At 49.6% G+C, this 22,487-nt stretch overlaps 1 protein-coding gene across 10 annotated transcripts in view; it reads right to left on the reverse strand.

Moving 5' to 3' along the window:
- Positions 1-4,458: 4,458 nt before the first annotated feature.
- Positions 4,459-22,487, reverse strand: part of LOC140465927 (uncharacterized) — a 96,543-nt gene continuing 78,514 nt past the window's right edge. For 9 of the 10 annotated variants that reach the window (XM_072561899.1, XM_072561894.1, XM_072561897.1 and 6 more), the window contains 3 exons: positions 19,337-19,418; positions 18,390-18,502; positions 4,459-14,113 (listed from right to left, as the gene is read on the reverse strand). In XM_072561899.1, coding sequence (XP_072418000.1) covers positions 13,898-14,113; positions 18,390-18,502; positions 19,337-19,418 — 411 coding nt within the window. In that variant the 3' untranslated portion in view covers positions 4,459-13,897. Of the gene's footprint in view, positions 14,114-14,665; positions 14,811-18,389; positions 18,503-19,336; positions 19,419-22,487 lie in introns of all 10 variants that reach the window. The other variant, XM_072561898.1, reaches the window with a different exon arrangement.

The following is a 22,487-nucleotide window of genomic DNA, read 5'->3' on the forward strand; positions in this document are numbered from 1 at the left end:
GACCCCTGGCTGGGACAGTGATCCCCTGGCTGGGACAGTGACTCCCTGCTGGGACAGTAACCCCGGCTGGGATAGTGACTCCCTGCTGGGACAGTAACCCCGGCTGGGATAGTGACTCCCTGCTGGGACAGTAACCCCGGCTGGGATAGTGACTCCCTGCTGGGACAGTAACCCCTGGCTGGGACAGTGACTCCCTGGCTGGGACAATGACCCCTGGCTGGGACAGTGATCCCTGTCCAGGACAGTGACTCCCTGTATGGGACGGTGGCCCCCTGCTGGGACAATGACCCCTGGCTGGGACAGTGACCCCCTGGCTGGGACAGTAACCCCTGGCTGGGACAGTGATCCCTGGCCAGGACAGTGACTCCCTGTATGGGACAGTGGCCCCCTGCTGGGACAATGACCCCTGGCTGGGACAGTGGCCCCCTGCTGGGACAATGACCCCTGGCTGGGACAGTGATCCCTGGCTGGGACAGTGACCCCTGGCTGGAGCAGTGACTCCCTGCTGGGACAGTGACCCCTGGCTGGGACAGTGACCCCCTGCTGGGAAAATGACCCCTGGCTGGGACAGTGATCCCTGGCTGGAACAGTGGCCCCTGGCTGGAGCAGTGACTCCCTGCTGGGATAGTGATCCCTGGCTGGAACAGTGGCCCCCTGCTGGGACAATGACCCCTGGCTGGGATAGTGATCCTTGGCTGGAACAGTGGCCCCCTGCTGGGACAGTGATCCCTGGCTGGAACAGTGGCCCCCTGCTGGGACAGTGATCCCTGGCTGGAACAGTGGCCCCCTGCTGGGACAGTGATCCCTGGCTGGGACAGTGACTCCCTGGCTGGAACAGTTATCTCCTGCTGGGACAGTGACTCTCTGCTGGGACAGTGACCCCTGGCTGGGACAGTGACTCTCTGCTGGGACAGTGATCCCTGGCTGGGACAGTGACTCCCTGGCTGGAACAGTTATCTCCTGCTGGGACAGTGACTCTCTGCTGGGACAGTGACCCCTAGCTGGGACAGTGACCCCTGGCTGGGACAGTGACTCCCTGACCAGGACAGTGACTCCCTGCTGGGACAGTGATCCTTGGCTGGGACAGTGACCCCTAGCTGGGACAGTGACCCCTGGCTGGGACAGTGACTCTCTGCTGGGACAGTGACCCCTGGCTGGGACAGTGACTCTCTGCTGGGAGAGTGACCCCTGGCTGGGACAGTGATCCCTGGCTGGGACAGTGGCTCCCTGCTGGGACAGTGACTCCCTGCTAGGACAGTGTCCCCTGGCTGGAACAGTGACCCCTGGCTGGGACAGTGACCCCTGGCTGGGACAGTGACTCCCTGCTGGGACAGTGACTCCCTGGCTGGGACAGTGACTCCCTGGCTGGGACAGTGACCCCTGGCCGGGACAGTGACCCCTGGCTGGGACAGTAATCCCCTCTGGGACACTGGCATCGAGCCAATTTTGAATCCAATGAACTCTGTCTCCCTGGATCCCGTATGACCTAAACTTCCTGATTGGCCTGCCATGCAGAACCCTGTCAAAGGCCTTACTAAAGTCCATCCAGATAACATCCACTGCCCTACCCTCATCGATCCTCTTGGTTACCTCTTCGAAAACCTCTAAAAGATTTGTCAGACATGACTTCCCGTGCATAAATCTATGCTGACTATTCCTAATCAGACCTTGACTATCCAAATGTTGGTTGATTCTGTCCCTCAGTATCCTCTTCAACAACTTGTCTACCACTGATGTCAGGCTCACTGGCTTGTAGTTCCCTGGCTTGTCTTTGCGACCTTTCTTAAACAATGGAACAACATTAGCCACCCTCCAGTCTTCCAGAACTTCACTAGAGGCTAAAGGTGAAGCAAAAATCTCTGCAAGAGCCTCTGGAATTTCTTTCTGAGCTTCCCACAATGTCTGAGGATGGACTTGGTCAGGCTGAGGGGATTTATCCACCTTAATGGACCTGAAGGTTGCAAACGCCTCCTCTCTGGTAATATGTACGCGATCCAAAACTTCCCCATTTATTTTTCTTATTTCCTTAGCATCCATGATTCTCTCCTTAGTAAACATGTAGGATAAATATTCATTAAAAATTTTCTCCGTCTCTTGTGGCTCCATGCTGATCTTCAAGGGGGACCTATTCTCTCCCTAGCCACCCTTTTACTCTTTATTCAGCGTTAGAACCTCTTGGGATTAGCTTTAACCTATCATACCTTCTTTTTGCTTCCTGATTTCTCACCTAAGTGTGCTGCTTCACTTTTTATAGTCATCGAGGGATTTACTTGAGCCTGACAGCTTTAACCCAATACATGCTTTCTTCCCATTCCTGACCAGAGCCTCAATATCTCTCGTCAGCCAGAGATCCTACACCTGCCAGCTTTTCCCTTCACCTTAACAGGGACATACTGTCCCTGGACTCTTGATATCACACTTTTCAAAGCCTCCCATTAGCCAGTTATTCCTTTTCCTTCGAACAGACTCACCCAATTGATGTCTGCTAGATCCTGCCCAATGGCCACAAAATTGGCCCTGCTCCAGTTTAGCACATAACCTTTGGACTTATCCTATCTTTATTCATAACTAGGTTAAAACGACGAGAGTTATGGTCACTGGACCCAAATTGCTCTCTGACTAACACTTCAGTATCACCTTGCTGAGACAGTAACAAACTCTTGATTTGTTTTTACAACATGCTTTCCTATCTATCTTGATGCTGTCTATGAATCTACCCACACTGTCTTTGCTTCCCTAATCTAAGTCATTGATACAAATTGTGAAATGTTGACATCTCAGCAAAGACCGCTGTGGGATCTAATCATCATACCTCTGACTGACCTACTGTAAACAGACAAAGATCATTCAGCCCCTCAAGCCTGCTCCACATTCAGTAAGATCGTGGCTGATAGGTTTGTGTTTTAAATTCCACACTTCCATTGAGCTGTGATAACCTCTGACTCTCCTGCCTCACAAGAACCTGTACATCTGTGTTTTAAGAATATTCAATTAGACTGCCACATGAGGCAGAGCGGGTTTAAAGTTGCACCAACTCTTGCAAGCCTTCTTGTCCTAGATTCACCAGCCAGTGGAAACATCCTCTCTACTTCTATCTTATCTGTTCCCTTCATAATTTTATGTTTCCATAAGATCCCCCCTCATTCTTCTAAATTCCAATGAATATAATCCCTGTCTACTCAGTGTCTCCCCATAAGCCAATCCCCTTAAGTTATCTCAGGACGTGACTTGAAAGGAGTTCTGGGATTTACATATCAATTAATCAAAACTTAAATCCTCACTCTAAGTGACTTAACAGCAATCTAGGTTCATTCAATTGTATGACATCAGTTGTATGACATTTTGATCTTTTACTATAAATTCTGTGTCTTATGATCCTGCTACATAATGAAGGAGCAGTTCTCCAAAAGCTTGTACTTCCAAAGAAACCTGTTGGACTATAACTTGGTGTTGTGTGATTTTTAACTTTCTGATCAAGAACAGCAACCTGAATTCATATACTGCCTTTAATGTTGCAAAATGCTCCACCGTTGCATGTGCAAACATTAGTTCATGCTGAACCATGGAAGGAGAACATGAGGTCTTATTATCAAAAGTTTGCTCAATGAAGTCATTTTGAAACAGCATCTTAAAGAGAGAGAGGCAAAGAGAGATGTAGGGAGGGAATGCCAGAGCTCAGGATCCCAGGTAATGTAGGCACGGCCACTCATAGTGAAGTGATTAACATTGAGATAATCAGAGGGTTAGATAGGGTGGACAGTGAGAGCCTTTTTCCTCGAATGGTGAAGACTAACCCAAGGGGACATAGCTTTAAATTGAGGGGTGATAGATTTAGGACAGATATCAGAGGTAGTTTCTTTGCTCAGAGACTAGTAGGGGCTTGGAATGGCCTGCCTGCAACAGTAGGGCATTTAAATAGGCATTGGACATACATATGGATAATAATGGAATGGTGTAGGTTAGATGAGCATCAGATTAATTTCACAGGTCAGCACAACATCGAGGGCCGAAGGATCTATGCTGCACTGTAACGTTTTATGTTCTCATACTCAAGAGTCTAGAACTGTTGCAGCACAGGAGCCTTGGGGGATGGGAAGCTAAAGAAGGTTACAGAGATTGAGAAGAATTTGAAAACAAGGAAGAAAATTTTAATATCAAAGCTTTGCTGGACCAGGAATCAATGGAGGCCAACAAATCCAGAATGTTGGGTGCATGGGACTTTGTGTGAGTTAGAATGTGACCGTACAACAGCTCAATCAAGAAGAATACCTGCTTCTGATTCCAAACTTCTGGCTGCCTACTGTCACTCTGCCTCAGCTTATCTGTTGATGAACGCCTCATCTCTCTTTGGTATCTCTCGAATGCTTACTGGAGCAGTCTCCTAAAACTGAAGTTCACTCAAAACTCTTGATTGGGTTCATTCACAAAGAGGAAGTTAATAAGACAGGAAGCCGCAGAAATTGTTACACAGACTTTATTTCCAAACTTTTACTTTTACAGCAACAATTATCAATGTAAACCAGTGATTAAAACAGTTACAGCAATGAATATCACAGACACGAAGCGAAGCCACTGAACATTAGCAAAGATGTTACCATCGGGATTAAAATACCGTGTCTCACACCTCAAAGAGCAAGCTTTAACAAACAACGTGCAGTTGCCACTAAACATACCTTCATCGGCACTAACCTGCCTGAGCCCAGAAAAAAATCTACAGTAGGATGAGAAAGAAGGTCTGTTCAAAGAGATCAGTTTAGATGGTCTAATGACCTCTTCCAAACCGTGCTACTCCCATGTCCTCAGCCCTTTTAGAGCAACATAGAGCCTGAATATTGCTACAAGACTCAATGTTGACAGCGAGCACAGGAAGTCACTTTGGACGCCTTTATCCTGCTCTCAGTCTGACTCTCACTAGGTTCTGGAGATCCTTGATGCAAAATGATCTGTCCTGCTCAATCATCCTGTCCCATGTTTCCTGCAGCAGGTAGAGCCCGGCTGGTGTTAACAGGGTAACTCAAAGCTGAACGAGGAGCTCCTTCACTGAAGCAGATACCTCCCAGACACTGAGACAAGAGCAGCTCATGACTTACTGACTAATCACTGCTTGCTTAAAATGAATCAATTCATTCGTCAGTTGCAGCAATTGACTCAAAATACGTAAATTAGTGTAATTCTGCAAGTCATAGAATTAGTGATCAAATTGGAGACAAGATTGGCCAGAAATTCCTCACAGCTACTCTTGCCTTACTGGTGTAATTCATCAGAATGAAGAGGAAACTCCATTTAGTGTTTCTATCACAACTCTGCTGAATGGCCAAACCAGGAGTGACGACAATGAGTATCTGCACAGTGATCCCAGCTTCATTCAGATTCCAGAAACAGCATTTTTCTGCTCCTCATCTCACTTGATGGGAAGGTCTCAATCACAAAGTGTTCAGCTAACTCCAGCCAATCACGAGCTCCTGTCAATGGCTCCAAGAGATTAGCAATTTCAGATTTAAAGGAGTTTATTTAATTGTTTGATCAGAGGTGGTATGGATGCAGTTGACTACTGACCATGAGCAAGGGTTGATCTTTCTAAAGCAAGGGGTCCAGCAAAGTCCCTGCTGTGTGCAGGTTTCTACAATTCTCAGTCTGCCTCATTGCACGGCTATTTCTGCTCATTCACTACCAGCTAATTACAATATATTCACCACATTTCCGAATTTGGAAACTACATGGAAAAAGCTTTTTCACAAATATTAAGACAATCAAATACAGTCATTGTATTGAACATGAGCACAGTAATAGCTTCCAGCAGTGAGAACCAAGGCCCTGAAACACAGTTACAGTGGATCAGCATCACAGCCCATTGCCTTACACCAGCAATGAGGAAGGGGTAGGGGGTGCAGCTGGCTTTACATGCAGTAGTTGAATTAATTAACAGGAACTCACTGAAGGGTAAGCTTGATATATACCTTTGGGAGAAGGGAATGGAGGGGAGAGAGAAATAGTGTGAAGTGGTCATGACAATGGTAGCTGACTGATGTGCACTTGGGATCAGTTGGTCTGACTGTCTGGCTGTGCTGTCAACCCATTACCATCTAGGCCACATCTCTTGTCTGTCTAATGGCTCCACAGTCTGTTCTGTTCTAATTGGTCACTTCCTCAGACTTCATCCTCCGTTAATGAGAGGTCCTCTCAAATCCCTTTCCTGGGATCAGTGACTGAGGTACCAGGAGCTGTTCAGACAGAGGTTCATTTGTGCTACTGTAAAAACACAATCTGCTCTCTCCTGGCCACTCACTGTCAGCAGTAATCCAACACACTGTAAAGGGAACTGACCACTAGTTAGTCTGGACTCAAGTGCATTGATCATTGAAGTCCTCATTCACAGCTATCAAAAACATCCTGAAAATAGATTCTATCGTCATCAATGGGAGTGAGATCATTGGAGAGAGAAATCACAAGAGAAAGATCACTAGAGAGAGAGAGTGCACAGAAAAGAGTGAGAGAGAGAGAGAAAGAGAGCACAGGCATGAGAGAGAAAGCACTGGAGAGGGTGAGTTGACTAGAGAGGAACAGCTCACTAGAGAGAGAACTCACTGGAGAGGGGGATCACTGGAGAGAGGGATCACTGGAGAGGGGGATCATTGGAGAGGGGGATCACTGGAGAGGGGGATCACTGGAGAGGGGGATCACTGGAGAAAGGGATCACTGGAGAGACAGATCACTGGAGACAGGGATCACTGGAGACAGGGATCACTGGAGACAGGGATCACTGGAGAGAGAGATCATTGGAGAGGGGGATCATTGGAGAGGGGGATCATTGGAGAGGGGGATCATTGGAGAGGGGGATCATTGGAGAGAGATCATTGGAGAGGGGGATCATTGGAGAGGGGGATCATTGGAGAGGGGGATCATTGGAGAGAGATCATTGGAGAGGGGGATCATTGGAGAGGGGGATCATTGGAGAGGGGGATCATTGGAGAGAGAGATCATTAGAGAGAGAGATCATTAGAGAGAGAGATCATTGGAGAGAGAGATCATTGGAGAGAGAGATCATTGGAGAGAGGGATCACTGGAGAGAGGGATCACTGGAGAGACAGATCATTGGAGAGGGGATCACTGGAGACAGGGATCACTGGAGAGAGAGATCACTGGAGAGAGAGATCACTGGAGAGGGGGATCATTGGAGAGGGGGATCATTGGAGAGAGGGATCATTGGAGAGAGGGATCACTGGAGAGGGGGATCATTGGAGAGAGGGATCATTGGAGAGAGGGATCACTGGAGAGAGGGATCACTGGAGACAGGGATCACTGGAGAGAGAGATCACTGGAGAGAGAGATCACTGGAGAGGGGGATCATTGGAGAGGGGGATCATTGGAGAGACGGATCATTGGAGAGAGGGATCACTGGATAGAGGGATCACTGGAGAGAGGGATCACTGGAGAGAGGGATCACTGGAGAGAGGGATCACTGGAGAGAGAGATCATTGGAGAGAGAGATCATTGGAGAGGGGGATCATTGGAGAGGGGGATCATTGGAGAGGGGGATCATTGGAGAGAAAGGCCTTGGTTATCATGGTTGACTGCACAGAAAAAGGTCGTTCAGCCTAATCAGTCTGTGCTGGTCACCAACAATCACCGAACTACTTTAATCTCGTTGCCAGTACTTGGCCCATAGCCGAGTATGCCTTGGAATTAATTGCAAATACAAATACTGCTTCAACGTTATGAGGGCTTCTGCTTCTGCCACCTTTACAGGCCATGAGTTCCAGCTTCTCACCACCCACTCGGTTAAAAGAAGGTTTCCTCATGTCCCCTCGAAACCTCCTGCCCCTTACCCCTGGTCAATGATCCCTCCATACACTAGCTCTCTCTCTCATAATATTATCCAACTCAATCATGTCTCCTCACAATCTCCTCTATTCTGTGGAAAATAACCCCAGTCTATACAATCTCTCTTCATCACTGAAACTCTCCAGCCCAGGCAGCTCCTCTGCCCCCCCCCCCCCAACTCCAGTGCTATCACATTCTTTCTATTACATGGATTCCAGAATGGAACATCATATTCCAGCTGTGGCTTGACCAATGTTGTATATAGTTCCAGCATCACCTTCCCTGCTCTTAAACTCTGTGTCTCAGCAAATAATCACTGAAGAGAGAACTCACTTGATAGAAAAATCACTACGGAGTGAAGTCACTGGAGGGAGATAGACCTGGAGAGTGTGATCTCTTGACAGGGAATTTATTGGTGAGAAAGATAACTGGGGAGTGAGGAGTCACTGTAGAGAGAAGAGTCAATGTAGAAAGAGAGAGGTCACTGCAGAGAGAAGAGTCACTGCAGAGAGAGAGAGGTCACTGTAGAAAGAGAGAGGTCACTGTAGAGAGAGGAGTCACTGTAGAGAGAGGAGTCACTGTAGAGAGAGAGAGGTCACTGTAGAGAGAGAGAGGTCACTGTAGAGAGAGAGGAGTCACTGTAGAGAGAGAGGTCACTGCAGAGAGAGAGAGGTCACTGTAGAGAGAGGAGTCACTGCAGAGAGAGAGGTCACTGCAGAGAGAGAGAGGTCACTGCAGAGAGAGAGAGGTCACTGTAGAGAGAGAGAGGTCACTGCAGAGAGAGAGGTCACTGTAGAGAGAGGAGTCACTGCAGAGAGAGAGAGGTCACTGCAGAGAGAGAGAGGTCACTGTAGAGAGAGGAGTCACTGCAGAGAGAGAGAGGTCACTGCAGAGAGAGAGAGGTCACTGTAGAGAGAGGAGTCACTGCAGAGAGAGAGGTCACTGCAGAGAGAGAGAGGTCACTGTAGAGAGAGGAGTCACTGCAGAGAGAGAGGTCACTGCAGAGAGAGAGAGGTCACTGTAGAGAGAGGAGTCACTGCAGAGAGAGAGGTCACTGTAGAGAGAGAGGTCACTGTAGAGAGAGAGGTCACTGTAGAGAGAGAGAGGTCACTGTAGAGAGAGAGAAGTCACTGCAGAGAGAGGAGTCACTGCAGAGAGAGGAGTCACTGCAGAGAGAGAGAGGTCACTGTAGAGAGAGAGGTCACTGCAGAGAGAGGAGTCACTGCAGAGAGAGAGAGGTCACTGTAGAGAGAGAGAGGTCACTGCAGAGAGAGAGGTCACTGTAGAGAGAGAGAGGTCACTGTAGAGAGAGAGGTCACTGTAGAGAGAGAGAGGTCACTGTAGAGAGAGGAGTCACTGCAGAGAGAGAGGTCACTGTAGAGAGAGAGAGGTCACTGTAGAGAGAGGAGTCACTGTAGAGAGAGGAGTCACTGTAGAGAGAGAGAGGTCACTGTAGAGAGAGAGAGGTCACTGTAGAGAGAGAGGAGTCACTGTAGAGAGAGAGGTCACTGCAGAGAGAGAGAGGTCACTGTAGAGAGAGGAGTCACTGCAGAGAGAGAGGTCACTGCAGAGAGAGAGAGGTCACTGCAGAGAGAGAGAGGTCACTGTAGAGAGAGAGAGGTCACTGCAGAGAGAGGAGTCACTGCAGAGAGAGAGAGGTCACTGTAGAGAGAGAGAGGTCACTGCAGAGAGAGAGGTCACTGTAGAGAGAGAGAGGTCACTGTAGAGAGAGAGGTCACTGTAGAGAGAGAGAGGTCACTGCAGAGAGAAGAGTCACTGCAGAGAGAGAGAGGTCACTGTAGAAAGAGAGAGGTCACTGTAGAGAGAGGAGTCACTGTAGAGAGAGGAGTCACTGTAGAGAGAGAGAGGTCACTGTAGAGAGAGAGAGGTCACTGTAGAGAGAGAGGAGTCACTGTAGAGAGAGAGGTCACTGCAGAGAGAGAGAGGTCACTGTAGAGAGAGGAGTCACTGCAGAGAGAGAGGTCACTGCAGAGAGAGAGAGGTCACTGCAGAGAGAGAGAGGTCACTGTAGAGAGAGAGAGGTCACTGCAGAGAGAGAGGTCACTGTAGAGAGAGGAGTCACTGCAGAGAGAGAGAGGTCACTGCAGAGAGAGAGAGGTCACTGTAGAGAGAGGAGTCACTGCAGAGAGAGAGAGGTCACTGCAGAGAGAGAGAGGTCACTGTAGAGAGAGGAGTCACTGCAGAGAGAGAGGTCACTGCAGAGAGAGAGAGGTCACTGTAGAGAGAGGAGTCACTGCAGAGAGAGAGGTCACTGCAGAGAGAGAGAGGTCACTGTAGAGAGAGGAGTCACTGCAGAGAGAGAGGTCACTGTAGAGAGAGAGGTCACTGTAGAGAGAGAGGTCACTGTAGAGAGAGAGAGGTCACTGTAGAGAGAGAGAAGTCACTGCAGAGAGAGGAGTCACTGCAGAGAGAGGAGTCACTGCAGAGAGAGAGAGGTCACTGTAGAGAGAGAGGTCACTGCAGAGAGAGGAGTCACTGCAGAGAGAGAGAGGTCACTGTAGAGAGAGAGAGGTCACTGCAGAGAGAGAGGTCACTGTAGAGAGAGAGAGGTCACTGTAGAGAGAGAGGTCACTGTAGAGAGAGAGAGGTCACTGTAGAGAGAGGAGTCACTGCAGAGAGAGAGGTCACTGTAGAGAGAGAGAGGTCACTGTAGAGAGAGAGGTCACTGTAGAGAGAGAGAGGTCACTGTAGAGAGAGAGGAGTCACTGCAGAGAGAGGAGTCACTGCAGAGAGAGGAGTCACTGCAGAGAGAGGAGTCACTGCAGAGAGAGAGAGGTCACTGTAGAGAGAGAGGTCACTGCAGAGAGAGAGGAGTCACTGCAGAGAGAGAGAGGTCACTGCAGAGAGAGAGAGAGGTCACTGTAGAGAGAGAGAGGTCACTGCAGAGAGAGAGGAGTCACTGCAGAGAGAGAGAGGTCACTGCAGAGAGAGAGAGAGGTCACTGTAGAGAGAGAGATTCATTGCAGAGAGAGAGGTCTTTGGAGAGTGAGGGTCATTGTAGAGAGGTCACTGGAGAGTGAAGTTCACAGCCAGGTTAAAGCGATGTTTAATCTGAACTAAGGTTACAACAGCTAAAAAGCACATTCTTAAACTGCCCTCCTGAAATAGATAGTACAACCTGAACCTACTCAGGGTATACCCTTACAATAAAGGACTTACTGGAGAGAATAGCATTCAGTTATAAATAAATCTTCTGTAACACAATAAATGAAAGACTAGTATATGCACAATATGAGTCATATTGAGGGCACAGGGTGGTGGTAGGTGGGTTATGTAGAATAACTGATACCCTGATATGAGTTACACACTAGAATATTAATAAGAGGTTTTAGGTGGGGTACAGACTGGAATCTAATCAAGGAGTTTAGGTATTGTAATGAAATCACTACGAGAAATTCAAACAGCCCATAACTTTCACTGAACCTTTCGATATTCTGACATCAATGTTGAGTAGGCAGTGATGGGGAATGGATTCAACTCTCATGATGGCAGTGGGTGAAATTTCAATTTAATAATGAATAAAAGGTGGAATACAGAGCTAGTCTCAGCAATGGCAACCATGAAACCATCATTGATTGTCAAAAAACCTTAAGTGGCTCATTCATATCCTTTAGGGAGGGGAATCTGCCTGTCCTTACCTCGTCTGACCTACATGTGACTCCAGACCCATAGCAATATTATTTACTCTTGACTGGCCTCTGAAATGGCCCTAGCCAGACATTCTGTTTAATCAATGAGTTCTGGTGGTCGCACCCATCTTGGGTTGAATGGGTTAATTTAGTCAGGATTAAGGAGATGTTAATGAGGATTTTGTAAAGTTTAAATTAAATCACTCCGTGATATTTTGTACCTTTTCACTCTGAGAAGCCTCAGGTTGAGATGAATCTCGACCAGGCTATCAGTGATGCTCTGATTGTTTTGTGGACAGCAATGTTGTGCTCACTCCCTTCCCTGACCCAAATTGTGGTGAGGGCATTTAATTTTAAGTAAATGAGGAGTTAACTAATGCTTTTGACACCCCGTGTTCAGACCCACACTTGTTTGACCGTTGACCCTTTGATCAGTGAAACTCAATGAGATACAAAGTGTATTACATTCCAGCACCAACCTCATGGATTGTAACACAGCCCCAACTCAAGCAGGATCGGTTCAGACTGTGTCTGAAACACAGGCTGAGAAGCACACACCAGATAACATCAATCATAGTGGACAGGTCAGTGCTCAGTGGGTGCCAGATAAACTGTTGGGGGAAGGGGTTCCTGGGCTGGTCTGGAGAGTCGGGGGAAGGGGTGTCTGAGCCTGCCTGGACAGTGCGGGAGGGGGTGTTGAGCTGGTCTGGAGGGAAGGGGGAGTGGGAGTCTGAGCCTGTCTGGAGAATGCGGGACGGGGTATCTGAGCCTGTCTGGACAGGGTGGGGGGAGGGGGTATCTGTGCCTGTCTGGATAGGGTGGGGGAGGGGGGGGTGTCTGGGCCTGTCTGGACAGGGTGGAGAAGAGGGTGTCTGGATCTGTCTGGACAGGGTGGGGGGGGGGGGGGGGAGTCTGGGCCTGTCTGGCTGTTACGTCTCTGTAGCACTGCACTGAATTTGAGCAGTAAGAGATGTGAGGTTCTCCAGTGAACAGGCTGTCATTCCCCACATGCTGCTGAAATTGATCAGTGTCGCCAGAATTAGGCCTGGGCTGAATGTGGAAAACGTATGAGGACAGGCTGCATTCACCAGCCTTGTAGTCCTTTAAGCAGAGAAAATTGAAGGCCACGTAACAGAGCATTTAATATAATCTAAAGACTTGACAGGCAGGACAACAAACAGATTTCTCTGGTAGGAACAATGGGCAGAATATTAAATTTGAGTCATGCTGTCCAGGGGTGATTTCAGGAAGCTCTTCCCCACACAAAATACAGAAAATGGAAAATACTAAACGCCGTTCAGTAAAAAAAACAATTCACTTTGAGCAAACCTCTCTGGTTATTGATCTTGAGAAGTCAGACTTTGGGTCACACCCAAAGTATGCTCCATTCAGCCATTCGGAAGGGAGTTGGGCTCTTGGCCACAATGCTCACAACTCAGGGGGGAAACTGCCCAGCATTGTGTCTCCCATCGGATAAGGCCGAATGCAATCACTACCAGAAAGAACACAACAGGGAATACCAAGAGACAGACAGCCTTCCAGTGACTCCACCATCCAAACTGCTCAATGCTGAGCTATATCCTAACTTCATTTACCCATCTTGGTTACATCACCCTTGACACTCTGCCTTGACAAAACCATGTCTAACAATCTCAGAATTTGAAATTATCTGTTGACACCAATTTCAAAAGCTTTTGGTGGAATAGAGTTCCCTGTTTCCATTCCTGACCACTTTGAGCTTGAGCCCCTTCATTCCCCAGTTCCCACCAGAACAAATACTTTCTCTCTCAACTCCTATAGTCAACTTAAACATCATTTAAACACCATCTTAGCTTCTACACTCAAGGGAATAGAATCCTCATCCATGTAACAGAATCTCACTTTTACACAGCCATTTTAACCTCGATAGCAATTTGGTGGAGGAGCCAATGCACTCTCTCAGAGGACACTATCTCCTTCCTGTGACACAGTGTTCAGAACTGAGGGGTTACTTAGATGTGGTTTAACCAATACTTCACACAACTGCAGCACAACCTCCACCCCTCCGAACTTCAGCCACTTGAAAGAAGAAACAAAATTCTATTCATATATTAAATTTATTTTTGCACTTGTCCACTTGCTTCTAGTGATTGCTTGGACCCCCAAAACTTTAAATAAAGGGACAAACCACATCTCGAGTGCTAGTCTTCTCACAAAGCCTAAAGGATTGCAGATCAGGAGTTTAACACACTGTGCGTGCAAGGGCATACAAAATACAACAAAGCACCACTGTCTGTAAATGGCCAGATAATTTTGACACAGCTGGACTGAATGTTTCAGAGGACAGTGGAAGGAGCAAGATAGAGAGGGCTCAGGATGGTCCAACACCAGTTCATGTTAGACACCTGCAAACTGCTGTGGAGGAAGGGGAGCCTTTCAAGTAACAGTCACAAACCCTGTTTAGCCAGAGAGGCTGAGACCTGGTCAGCGAGAGTAGCAAGCTGTGGCGACTCCACCATGTTGATGCTGCTGGTGGAGGAGACATTACTGAGGCGGCGTGGGGAGCCCTCGTTGGAGACGGTGGGGGACTTGTAGATGATTTCTGCACCGTGATCTGTGCGAGATTTGGCTGTTTCACGGAAAGTCAGCTTGTGAGATTCAATCTGGAGAGAGGAGGACAATTGTGTCAGTGTCATGCACCAGGTAGGAGAAACCATTCTGTACGCAGATGAGAAACAATCACCCAGTCACCACCCTGAGAAATAACGAGCACAAACAGCCCAGCCCAGACCCTGCCCCTCCCCAAAACCAACAAAAGCCTGACAACTCGCCAACCCTGACACAACACCCTCAGATTCCACACCCTCCCAGGCTGCAGGAGCTATTCTCCTACGCAGGTTTGATTCTCAGATTCTCTCTATTATCCAGGGGGTCTCCACGCGGCTCCGTGTGTAGTTTCTGGAGACTGTTGTGTGTTTGGACTCTCTGTGTATAACTTTAATGTGACTACTTCTCTTCAGCACGTGGCTCGGATCTAATCTTCCCTGTGGATACTGCCCAGATATGGAATCAAAGCTGACCAAATTCCACTCGGAATACTGCTGGCTGTGGATAACTGACAGAACACTCCCAAAACTTAATCCAGCTCTTAGAACAACTTTGTGATAGAGTAACAGAGACACTTCTAGATGAGAGGCTGCGATGGTTTCACTCACACGTCTTGTCTGCCTGTGTTTCCCGGTTCGGGGTTGTGTGTAACTCACAGGAATCAGTCACACCTGAAACAGGCACTTGTGCAGGTGTATCACTGACACAGTTCTCAACTGTTTCATTCACTGCTTCTTCCTTCCTGTTCTCTTTCTATAAATGAAATCAGGGTGGCACACAATACATCATCATCCTTAAACTCAGTTTTTAAAAAAAGTTAACTTGCTCATTTAGACTCTAAAGTACAAGCAAAAAAGGAGGGAAGCTCTGGGGTGAGGGTTTTGAGGTTTCCTGGGAATGCAGTTAATCTTCACAAAACTGCCCTTTTGCAATGGGAAGAGATGTCAACAACTGAATCATATCTGATTGCAGCTGTCCAGGCATCTCACAAACAGCTCCCCTGGCTCACAGACACGGTCTGATGTGGAAACAGACAGTTAGTGTCTCAGGTACAGAAGTCTGGGCCTGATGCAGGGTCACTCATTCATCTACTTCTAGAATTTACTCAGTTTTCTTGGAATGGATAATGTGCTGTCTCAGATGGCTGCAACATCAGGGAATATCCCTGGCAGGCAGCACTGTTGGGGTCTTAACCCTTCACCAGGAAAAAGAGAACGTTGTTGCTGCAAAGGAGGAAAGAGTTGGGGGAGGGGAGGGGAACTCTCCATGGGCAACTGTAACACGTGAGTCACTGCCCCTGGTTCCTGACATGGTCTTGAGTAAAAGCCTAACTGTTTGGTCAAACCTCTGAACTACAGCTTTCAGGAGCTTGTGTGAGACAGGGAAAACTTGGAAAGAATTGATAGTTCCCCTGGTGAGTCGTTGCTGCTTGTCACTGTGATGAAGATGTCTTTATGTGGAGACAAGAGGCCACTTTCTGAGCAGCTTGCAATTGGCTGTCTCCAAGAAAGGGTGGCACTGTGGCTCACAGCACCAGGGACCTGGGTTTGATTCCAGTCTTGGGTGACAATGTGTGTGGAGTTTGCACATTCTCCCTGTGTATGTGTGGGTATCCTCCCACAGTCCAAAAGATGGGCAGGTTAGTTGGATTGACCATGCTAAATTGCCCCATAGTGTCCAGGTATGTGCAGGCTATCCATGGGGAAATGCAGGATTATGGTGGGGGTGGAATCTGGTCAGATGGTCTTCGAATGGGCGATGTGGACTCGATGGGCCAAATGGCCTGCTTCCACACTGTAGGGATTCTGAGATGCACAGAACTCTATCATTTGCAGGAGAATGAAAGCAAGGGGACGGCTGTTTCCCAGAGGGTGACTGGAAGTTGAAGCTGACGTTTTTTTGCAGTGTCCATTTTCAGGTAGTTACCAGGAAGTCCCAGAACCTCTCCTCTGCTGCAGAGACTGAGAGCGACGCCAGAGCAAAGAAAACAGATGGAAGAAGCAGATGATGTAGTGAATGAAACAGAGAAGGAAAAGTGCAGCAGAACAAGACTCAGTAACAATATGGAGATCCCCAACAATGCAATTCCTTTAACCAAACAATGTTTTGAATCTTGCACAATTCTTCAATCTATCCATGTATTGTATACCTGTCACTGTATCTGCACCTACATCTAGATTTGCACCTGGCCCTGCATCGTGTCTCTGGCCTGCATTGATTTCTTATCCTGACTAGTCTTTGTATCGTACAACACGGTCCTGTTTCTCTATCTCCACCTGTCCCTCCATTTAGATCTTATTCTGTATCTGTGCCTATCTATTATTCTGCACCTGGATCTGTATCTGCAGTGATCCCTGTATCTGCATTTATCTCTTATAGTGCACCCATCCCTCAATCCTGCATCTGTTTCTCTAGTTCCACTTGTCCCTCTATCTCAACCTTTCCTTCCATCATTAGAAACCACACAACACCATGTTACAGTCCAATTACATCTGCAGCTGTCTCTGTATCCTACACATATACCTGTATTACACCTATCTCTGGTGTGCAACACTCATCTGACTTTGTACACAGAATCTTTCGCTGTGTCTGACACCTGTTTAAATCCTACACCTGAACTGTATCCTGCATCTTCTACCATATTCTGCACTTGTCTCTATATCCTACACCTGTCACTGTATTCTACACCTGTCTCTATATACTACACTGCCACCGTATCCTGCACCTATCTCTATGTCCTACACCTGTCACTATATCCTGCACCTGTCACCGTATCCTACACCTGCCACTGTATCCTGCACCTGTCATTGTATCCTGCACCTGTCATTGTATCCCGCACCTGTTGCTGTATCCTGCACCTGTCACCATATCCTACACCTGCCACTGTATCCTGCACCTGTCACCGTATCCTACACCTGCTACTGTATCGTACACCTGTCGCTGTATCCTGCACCCGTCACTGTATCCTACATCTGTTGCTGTATCCTACACCTATCAGTGTATCCCACACCTGTCACAGAATCCGACACCTGTTGCTGAATCCTACATCTTTCTCTGTATCCTACACCTATCATTGTATCCTTACACCTGTCGCTGTACCCTACACCTGTCACTGTATTCTACACCTGTCACAGAATCTGACACCTGTCGCTGTAGCCCACACCTGTCGCTGTATCCTACACCTGTCAATGTATCCTGCACCTGTCCATGTATTCTGCACCTGTCACTGTGCGCTACACCTGTCACTGTATGCTACATCTGTTGCTGTATCCTGCACTTGATTTGATTGGATTAGATTAGATTACTTATAGTGTGGAAACAGGCCATTCGACCCAACAAGTCCACACCGCCCCTCTGAAGAGCAACCCACCCAGACCCATTCCCCTACATTTACCCCTTCACCTAACACTATGGGAAATTTAGAATGGCCAATTGTTGCTGCATCATACACTTGTCACTGAAACCGACATCTGTTGCTGTATCCTACACCGGTCATTGTATCCTTACACCTGCTGCTGTAACATACACCTGTCGCCCTATCCTGCACCTGTCGCCCTATCCTGCACCTGTTGCCGTATCCTACAGCTGTTGCCGTATCCTACAGCTGTTGCCGTATCCTACACTTGTCGCTGTATCCTGCACCTGTCGCCGTTTCCTGCACCTGTTGCTGTATCCCTGCATCGGTACCTGTCCCTGCTCTGCACCTATCTCTGTTTTTGCACCTGTCCCTGCATTTGCACCTATCTCTGTATCTGTACATGCCTCTGTAACTGCCATCTGTCTCTCTAACCTGCATTTCCTCCATATCTAACACCTGTCTCCATATCTGTCCCTCTCTCAAACCTGTCCCTGGATTTGCACATGCTCTTATGTTTTTTTTGTATCCTACACCTTTCCCCATATCTGTGTATATCTCTGCATTCTGCACCTGTTTCTAATCTGACACCTACCCTATCTGCATCTGTCTCTGTATCCTGTATATGTCTCTATCTGCCCCAGTCCCTGTACTTGCTCTAGTACTTGTATCTGCAAAACAGATTGAGGGTTCATGACTCCCTATAATTCAGGTTGACAATCGGGGGATTTCACAGCAAGGAAAGACAGAGAATAGCTTCCCATTGTCTTGGTAAACACTTAACCATCAACCAACTTCCAAAATATTGGACATCTTATGCTGCATTGCTGTTTGTTCTAATACAACACTTTACTGCCATGTCAATGACTGACTATAAGGCATTTTCTGCAGTTCTGGGTATTGAATAGAGCTGTCTAAGTGGAGTTCTTTCCATCTGTATTTAATTTCCACCTTGTCACTGTAGCCAAGCCTCTCACCTTTTTCGTTCCCCCGCCAGGTGTGTGGCTGATGTTGTCCATTGAACCAATTTTGGATTGAGCTTTGTCCTTAAAGTCAACTTTCTGCGATTTGATCTCTACATTTCCACCACCTAAAGGGAACATTGAGGGAGTTACCCTCTGTCAGCTTTAGCTTGACAACTACTTCATCCAGTTTCAACATTTATTCATTTTTCGCTGCCTCATCAGAGATTCAGGCACTCACTTCATATTCTCTGTCAGCAACTGTGAGCAGTAACCTCTCCCCCTCACTGACACTCCCCTCCCCCCTCACTGACACTCCCCTCCCCCCTCGCTGATACTCCCCTACCCCCTCGCTGATACTCCCCTCCCCTCTCGCTGACACTCCCCTCCCCTCTCGCTGACACTCCCCTACCCCCTCACTGACACTCCCCTACCCCCTCACTGACCCTCCCCTCCCCCTCACTGACCCTCCCCTCCCCCTCACTGACACTCCCCTCCCCTCTCACTGACACTCCCCTACCCCCTCACTGACACTCCCCTACCCCCTCACTGACACTCCACTCCCCCCCCACTTACTGACACTCCCCTCCCCCCTCACTGACCATAACCTGGTGTGTGATTTTTATCTTTAAGGTGTGACTGCATTCTCCCTCTCTCTCTAACATGTCTTTCACTGAGAAGTGACTATGCCTGTCCCTTACTCTCAGATGTGACTGCACTCTCACTCCCTGAGATGTAACGATGTTATCTTTTTCTAAGTTGTGACAGTTCTCTATCTTCAATATGATTGCCTTAATTTTCTCTAAAGTCTAACTGCACTCACTCCATGACCTCTTTCTCTGTCCCATTCTCTGTTGAAGAAGTTAAAAACTCCTGTGAGATGTGACTGTGTTCTGTGGATTTACTATCCTTATAAAACATAACTGCATTCCTACTCTCTCTAAAATGTGAAAGACATTTACCTGGCCTGTGATGGATGTTGTCCTTAGAACCACATTTCGATGAAATGTGACTCAGATCGATCTTCTTGTTCAAAATTTGCACCTGAATTTATTTCAGAGAGAGTGAAAAGCCGACAAATAGATGTCATTCAATTTCTTTATGCCTCAAAATGACTCAGTGAACATAACATCAAGCCAAGAAAAGCAGGAGTGTCACACTGGGATCCTGGGGCGGTGGAGCGGTGGGGGGGGCGTAGACTGGAGGGAATGTCACACTGGGACACGGGGAAAGTGTCACACTGGGATATAGGGGGAAGTGTCACACTGGGACACGGTGGGGAGTGTCACACTGGGACACGGTGGGGAGTGTCACACTGGGACACGGGGGGGGAGTGTTACACTGGGACATGGGGGGGAGGGAGTGTCACACTGGGACATGGGGGGGGGGGGAGTGTCACACTGGGACACGGGGGAAGTGTCACACAGGGACACGGGGGGAGGTCCCACTGGGACACGGGGAAAGTGTCACACTGGGACACGGGGGAGTGTCACACTGGGACACGGGGGAAGTGTCACACTGGGATATAGGGGGAAGTGTCACACTGGGACAAGGGGGGAGTGTCACACTGGGACACGGGGGGAGGTCCCACTGGGACACGGGGAAAGTGTCACACTGGGATATAGGGGGAAGTGTCACACTGGGACAAGGGGGGAGTGTCACACTGGGACAAGGGGGGAGTGTCACACGGGGACAAAGGGGGAAGTGTCACACGGGGACATAGGGGGATGTGTCACACTGCGACAAGGGGGGAGTGTCACACTGGGACAAGGGGGGAGTGTCACACTGGGAGACGGGGGAGCGTCACACGGGGACAAAGGGGGAAGTGTCACACGGGGACAAGGGGGGAGTGTCACACTGGGACAAGGGGGGAGTGTCACACGGGGACAAAGGGGGAAGTGTCACACGGGGACATAGGGGGATGTGTCACACTGCGACAAGGGGGGAGTGTCACACTGGGACAAGGGGGGAGTGTCACACTGGGAGACGGGGGAGCGTCACACGGGGACAAAGGGGGAAGTGTCACACGGGGACAAAGGGGGAAGTGTCACACGGGGACATAGGGGGATGTGTCACACGGGGACATAGGGGGATGTGTCACAGTGGGACACGGGGGGAGTGTCACACTGGGACACGGGGGAAGTGTCACACTGGGACACGGGGGAAGTGTCACACTGGGACACGGGGGAAGTGTCACACTGGGACACGGGGGAAGTGTCACACTGGGACACCGTGGGGAGTGTCACACTGGGATACGGGGGGGAAGTGTCACACTGGGACACGGGGGAAGTGTCACACTGGGACACAGGGGAAGTGTCACACTGGGACACGGGGGAAGTGTCACACTGGGACACGGGGGAAGTGTCACACTGGGACATAGGGGGGAAGTGTCACATTGGGACACGGGGAAAGTGTCACACTGGGACACGGGGGTAGTGTCACACTGGGACACGGGGGGGAGTGTCACACTGGGACACGGGGAAAGTGTCACACTGGGATATAGGGGGAAGTGTCACACTGGGACACGGGGGAAGTGTCACACTGGGACACGGGGGAAGTGTCCACTGGGACACGGTGGGGAGTGTCACACTGGGACACGGTGGGGAGTGTCACACTGGGACACGGGGGGGAGTGTTACACTGGGACACGGGGGGGGGGAGTGTTACACTGGGACACGGGGGGGAGTGTCACACTGGGACATGGGGGGGGGGGAGTGTCACACTGGGACACGGGGGAAGTGTCACACTAGGACACGGGGGGATGTCCCACTGGGACACGGGGAAAGTGTCACACTGGGACACGGGGGAGTGTCTCACTGGGACACGGGGGAGTGTCACACTGGGACACGGGGGAAGTGTCACACTGGGACACGGGGGAAGTGTCACACTGGGACACGGGGGGAGGTCCCACTGGGACACGGGGGGGAGTGTCACACTGGGACACGGGGGGGAGTGTCACACTGGGACAAAGGGGGAAGTGTCACACTGGGACAAAGGGGGAAGTGTCACACTGGGACACGGGGGGAGTGTCACACTGGGACACAGGGGGAGTGTCACACTAGGAAACGGGGGGGGGAGTGTCACACTGGGACAAAGGGGGAAGTGTCACACTGGGACATAGGGGGAAAGTGTCAAACGGGGACATAGGGGGGAAGTGTCAAATGGGGACATGGGGGGGGGAAGTGTCACACTGGGACACGGGGGAGTATCACACTGGGACACGGGGGGGAGTGTCACACTAGGACACGTTGGGAGTGTCACACTGGGACACGTGGGGAGTGTCACACTGGGACACGTGGGGAGTGTCACACTGGGACACGTGGGGAGTGTCACACTGGGACACGGGGGAGTGTCACACTGGGACACGGGGGGAGTGTCACACTGGGACAAAGGGGGAAGTGTCACACTGGGACATAGGGGGGAAGTGTCACACTGGGACACGGGGGAGTGTCACACTGGGACACGGGGGGAGTGTCACACTGAGACACGGGGGGGAGTGTCACACTGGGACACGGGGGGAGTGTCACACTGGGACAAAGGGAGGGAGTGTCACACTGGGACAAAGGGAGGGAGTGTCACACTGGGACACGGGGGAAGTGTCACACGGGGACAAAGGGGGAAGTATCTCACTGGGACACGGGGGGAGTGTCACACGGGGACAAAGGGGGAAGTGTCACACGGGGACAAAGGGGGAAGTGTCACACGGGGACAAAGGGGGAAGTATCTCACTGGGACACGGGGGGAGCGTCACACGGGGACAAAGGATGAAGTGTCACACTGGGACACGGGGGGAGTGTCACACTGGGACACGGGGGAAGTGTCACACTGGGACACGGTGGGGAGTGTCACACTGGGACACGGGGGGGGAGTGTTACACTGGGACACGGGGGAAGTGTCACACTGGGACACGGGGGAAGTGTCACACTGGGACACGGGGGGAGTGTCACACGGGGACAAAGGGGGAAGTATCTCACTGGGACACGGGGGGAGTGTCACGCGGGGACAAAGGATGAAGTGTCACACGGGGACAAAGGGGGGGGAGTGTCACACTGGAACTTGGGGGAAGTGTCACACTGGGACACGGGGGGGAGTGTCACACTGGGACACGGAGGGG

Source organism: Chiloscyllium punctatum, chromosome 42 (genome assembly GCF_047496795.1).
Source record: "Chiloscyllium punctatum isolate Juve2018m chromosome 42, sChiPun1.3, whole genome shotgun sequence".
Lineage (NCBI taxonomy): Eukaryota > Metazoa > Chordata > Chondrichthyes > Orectolobiformes > Hemiscylliidae > Chiloscyllium > Chiloscyllium punctatum.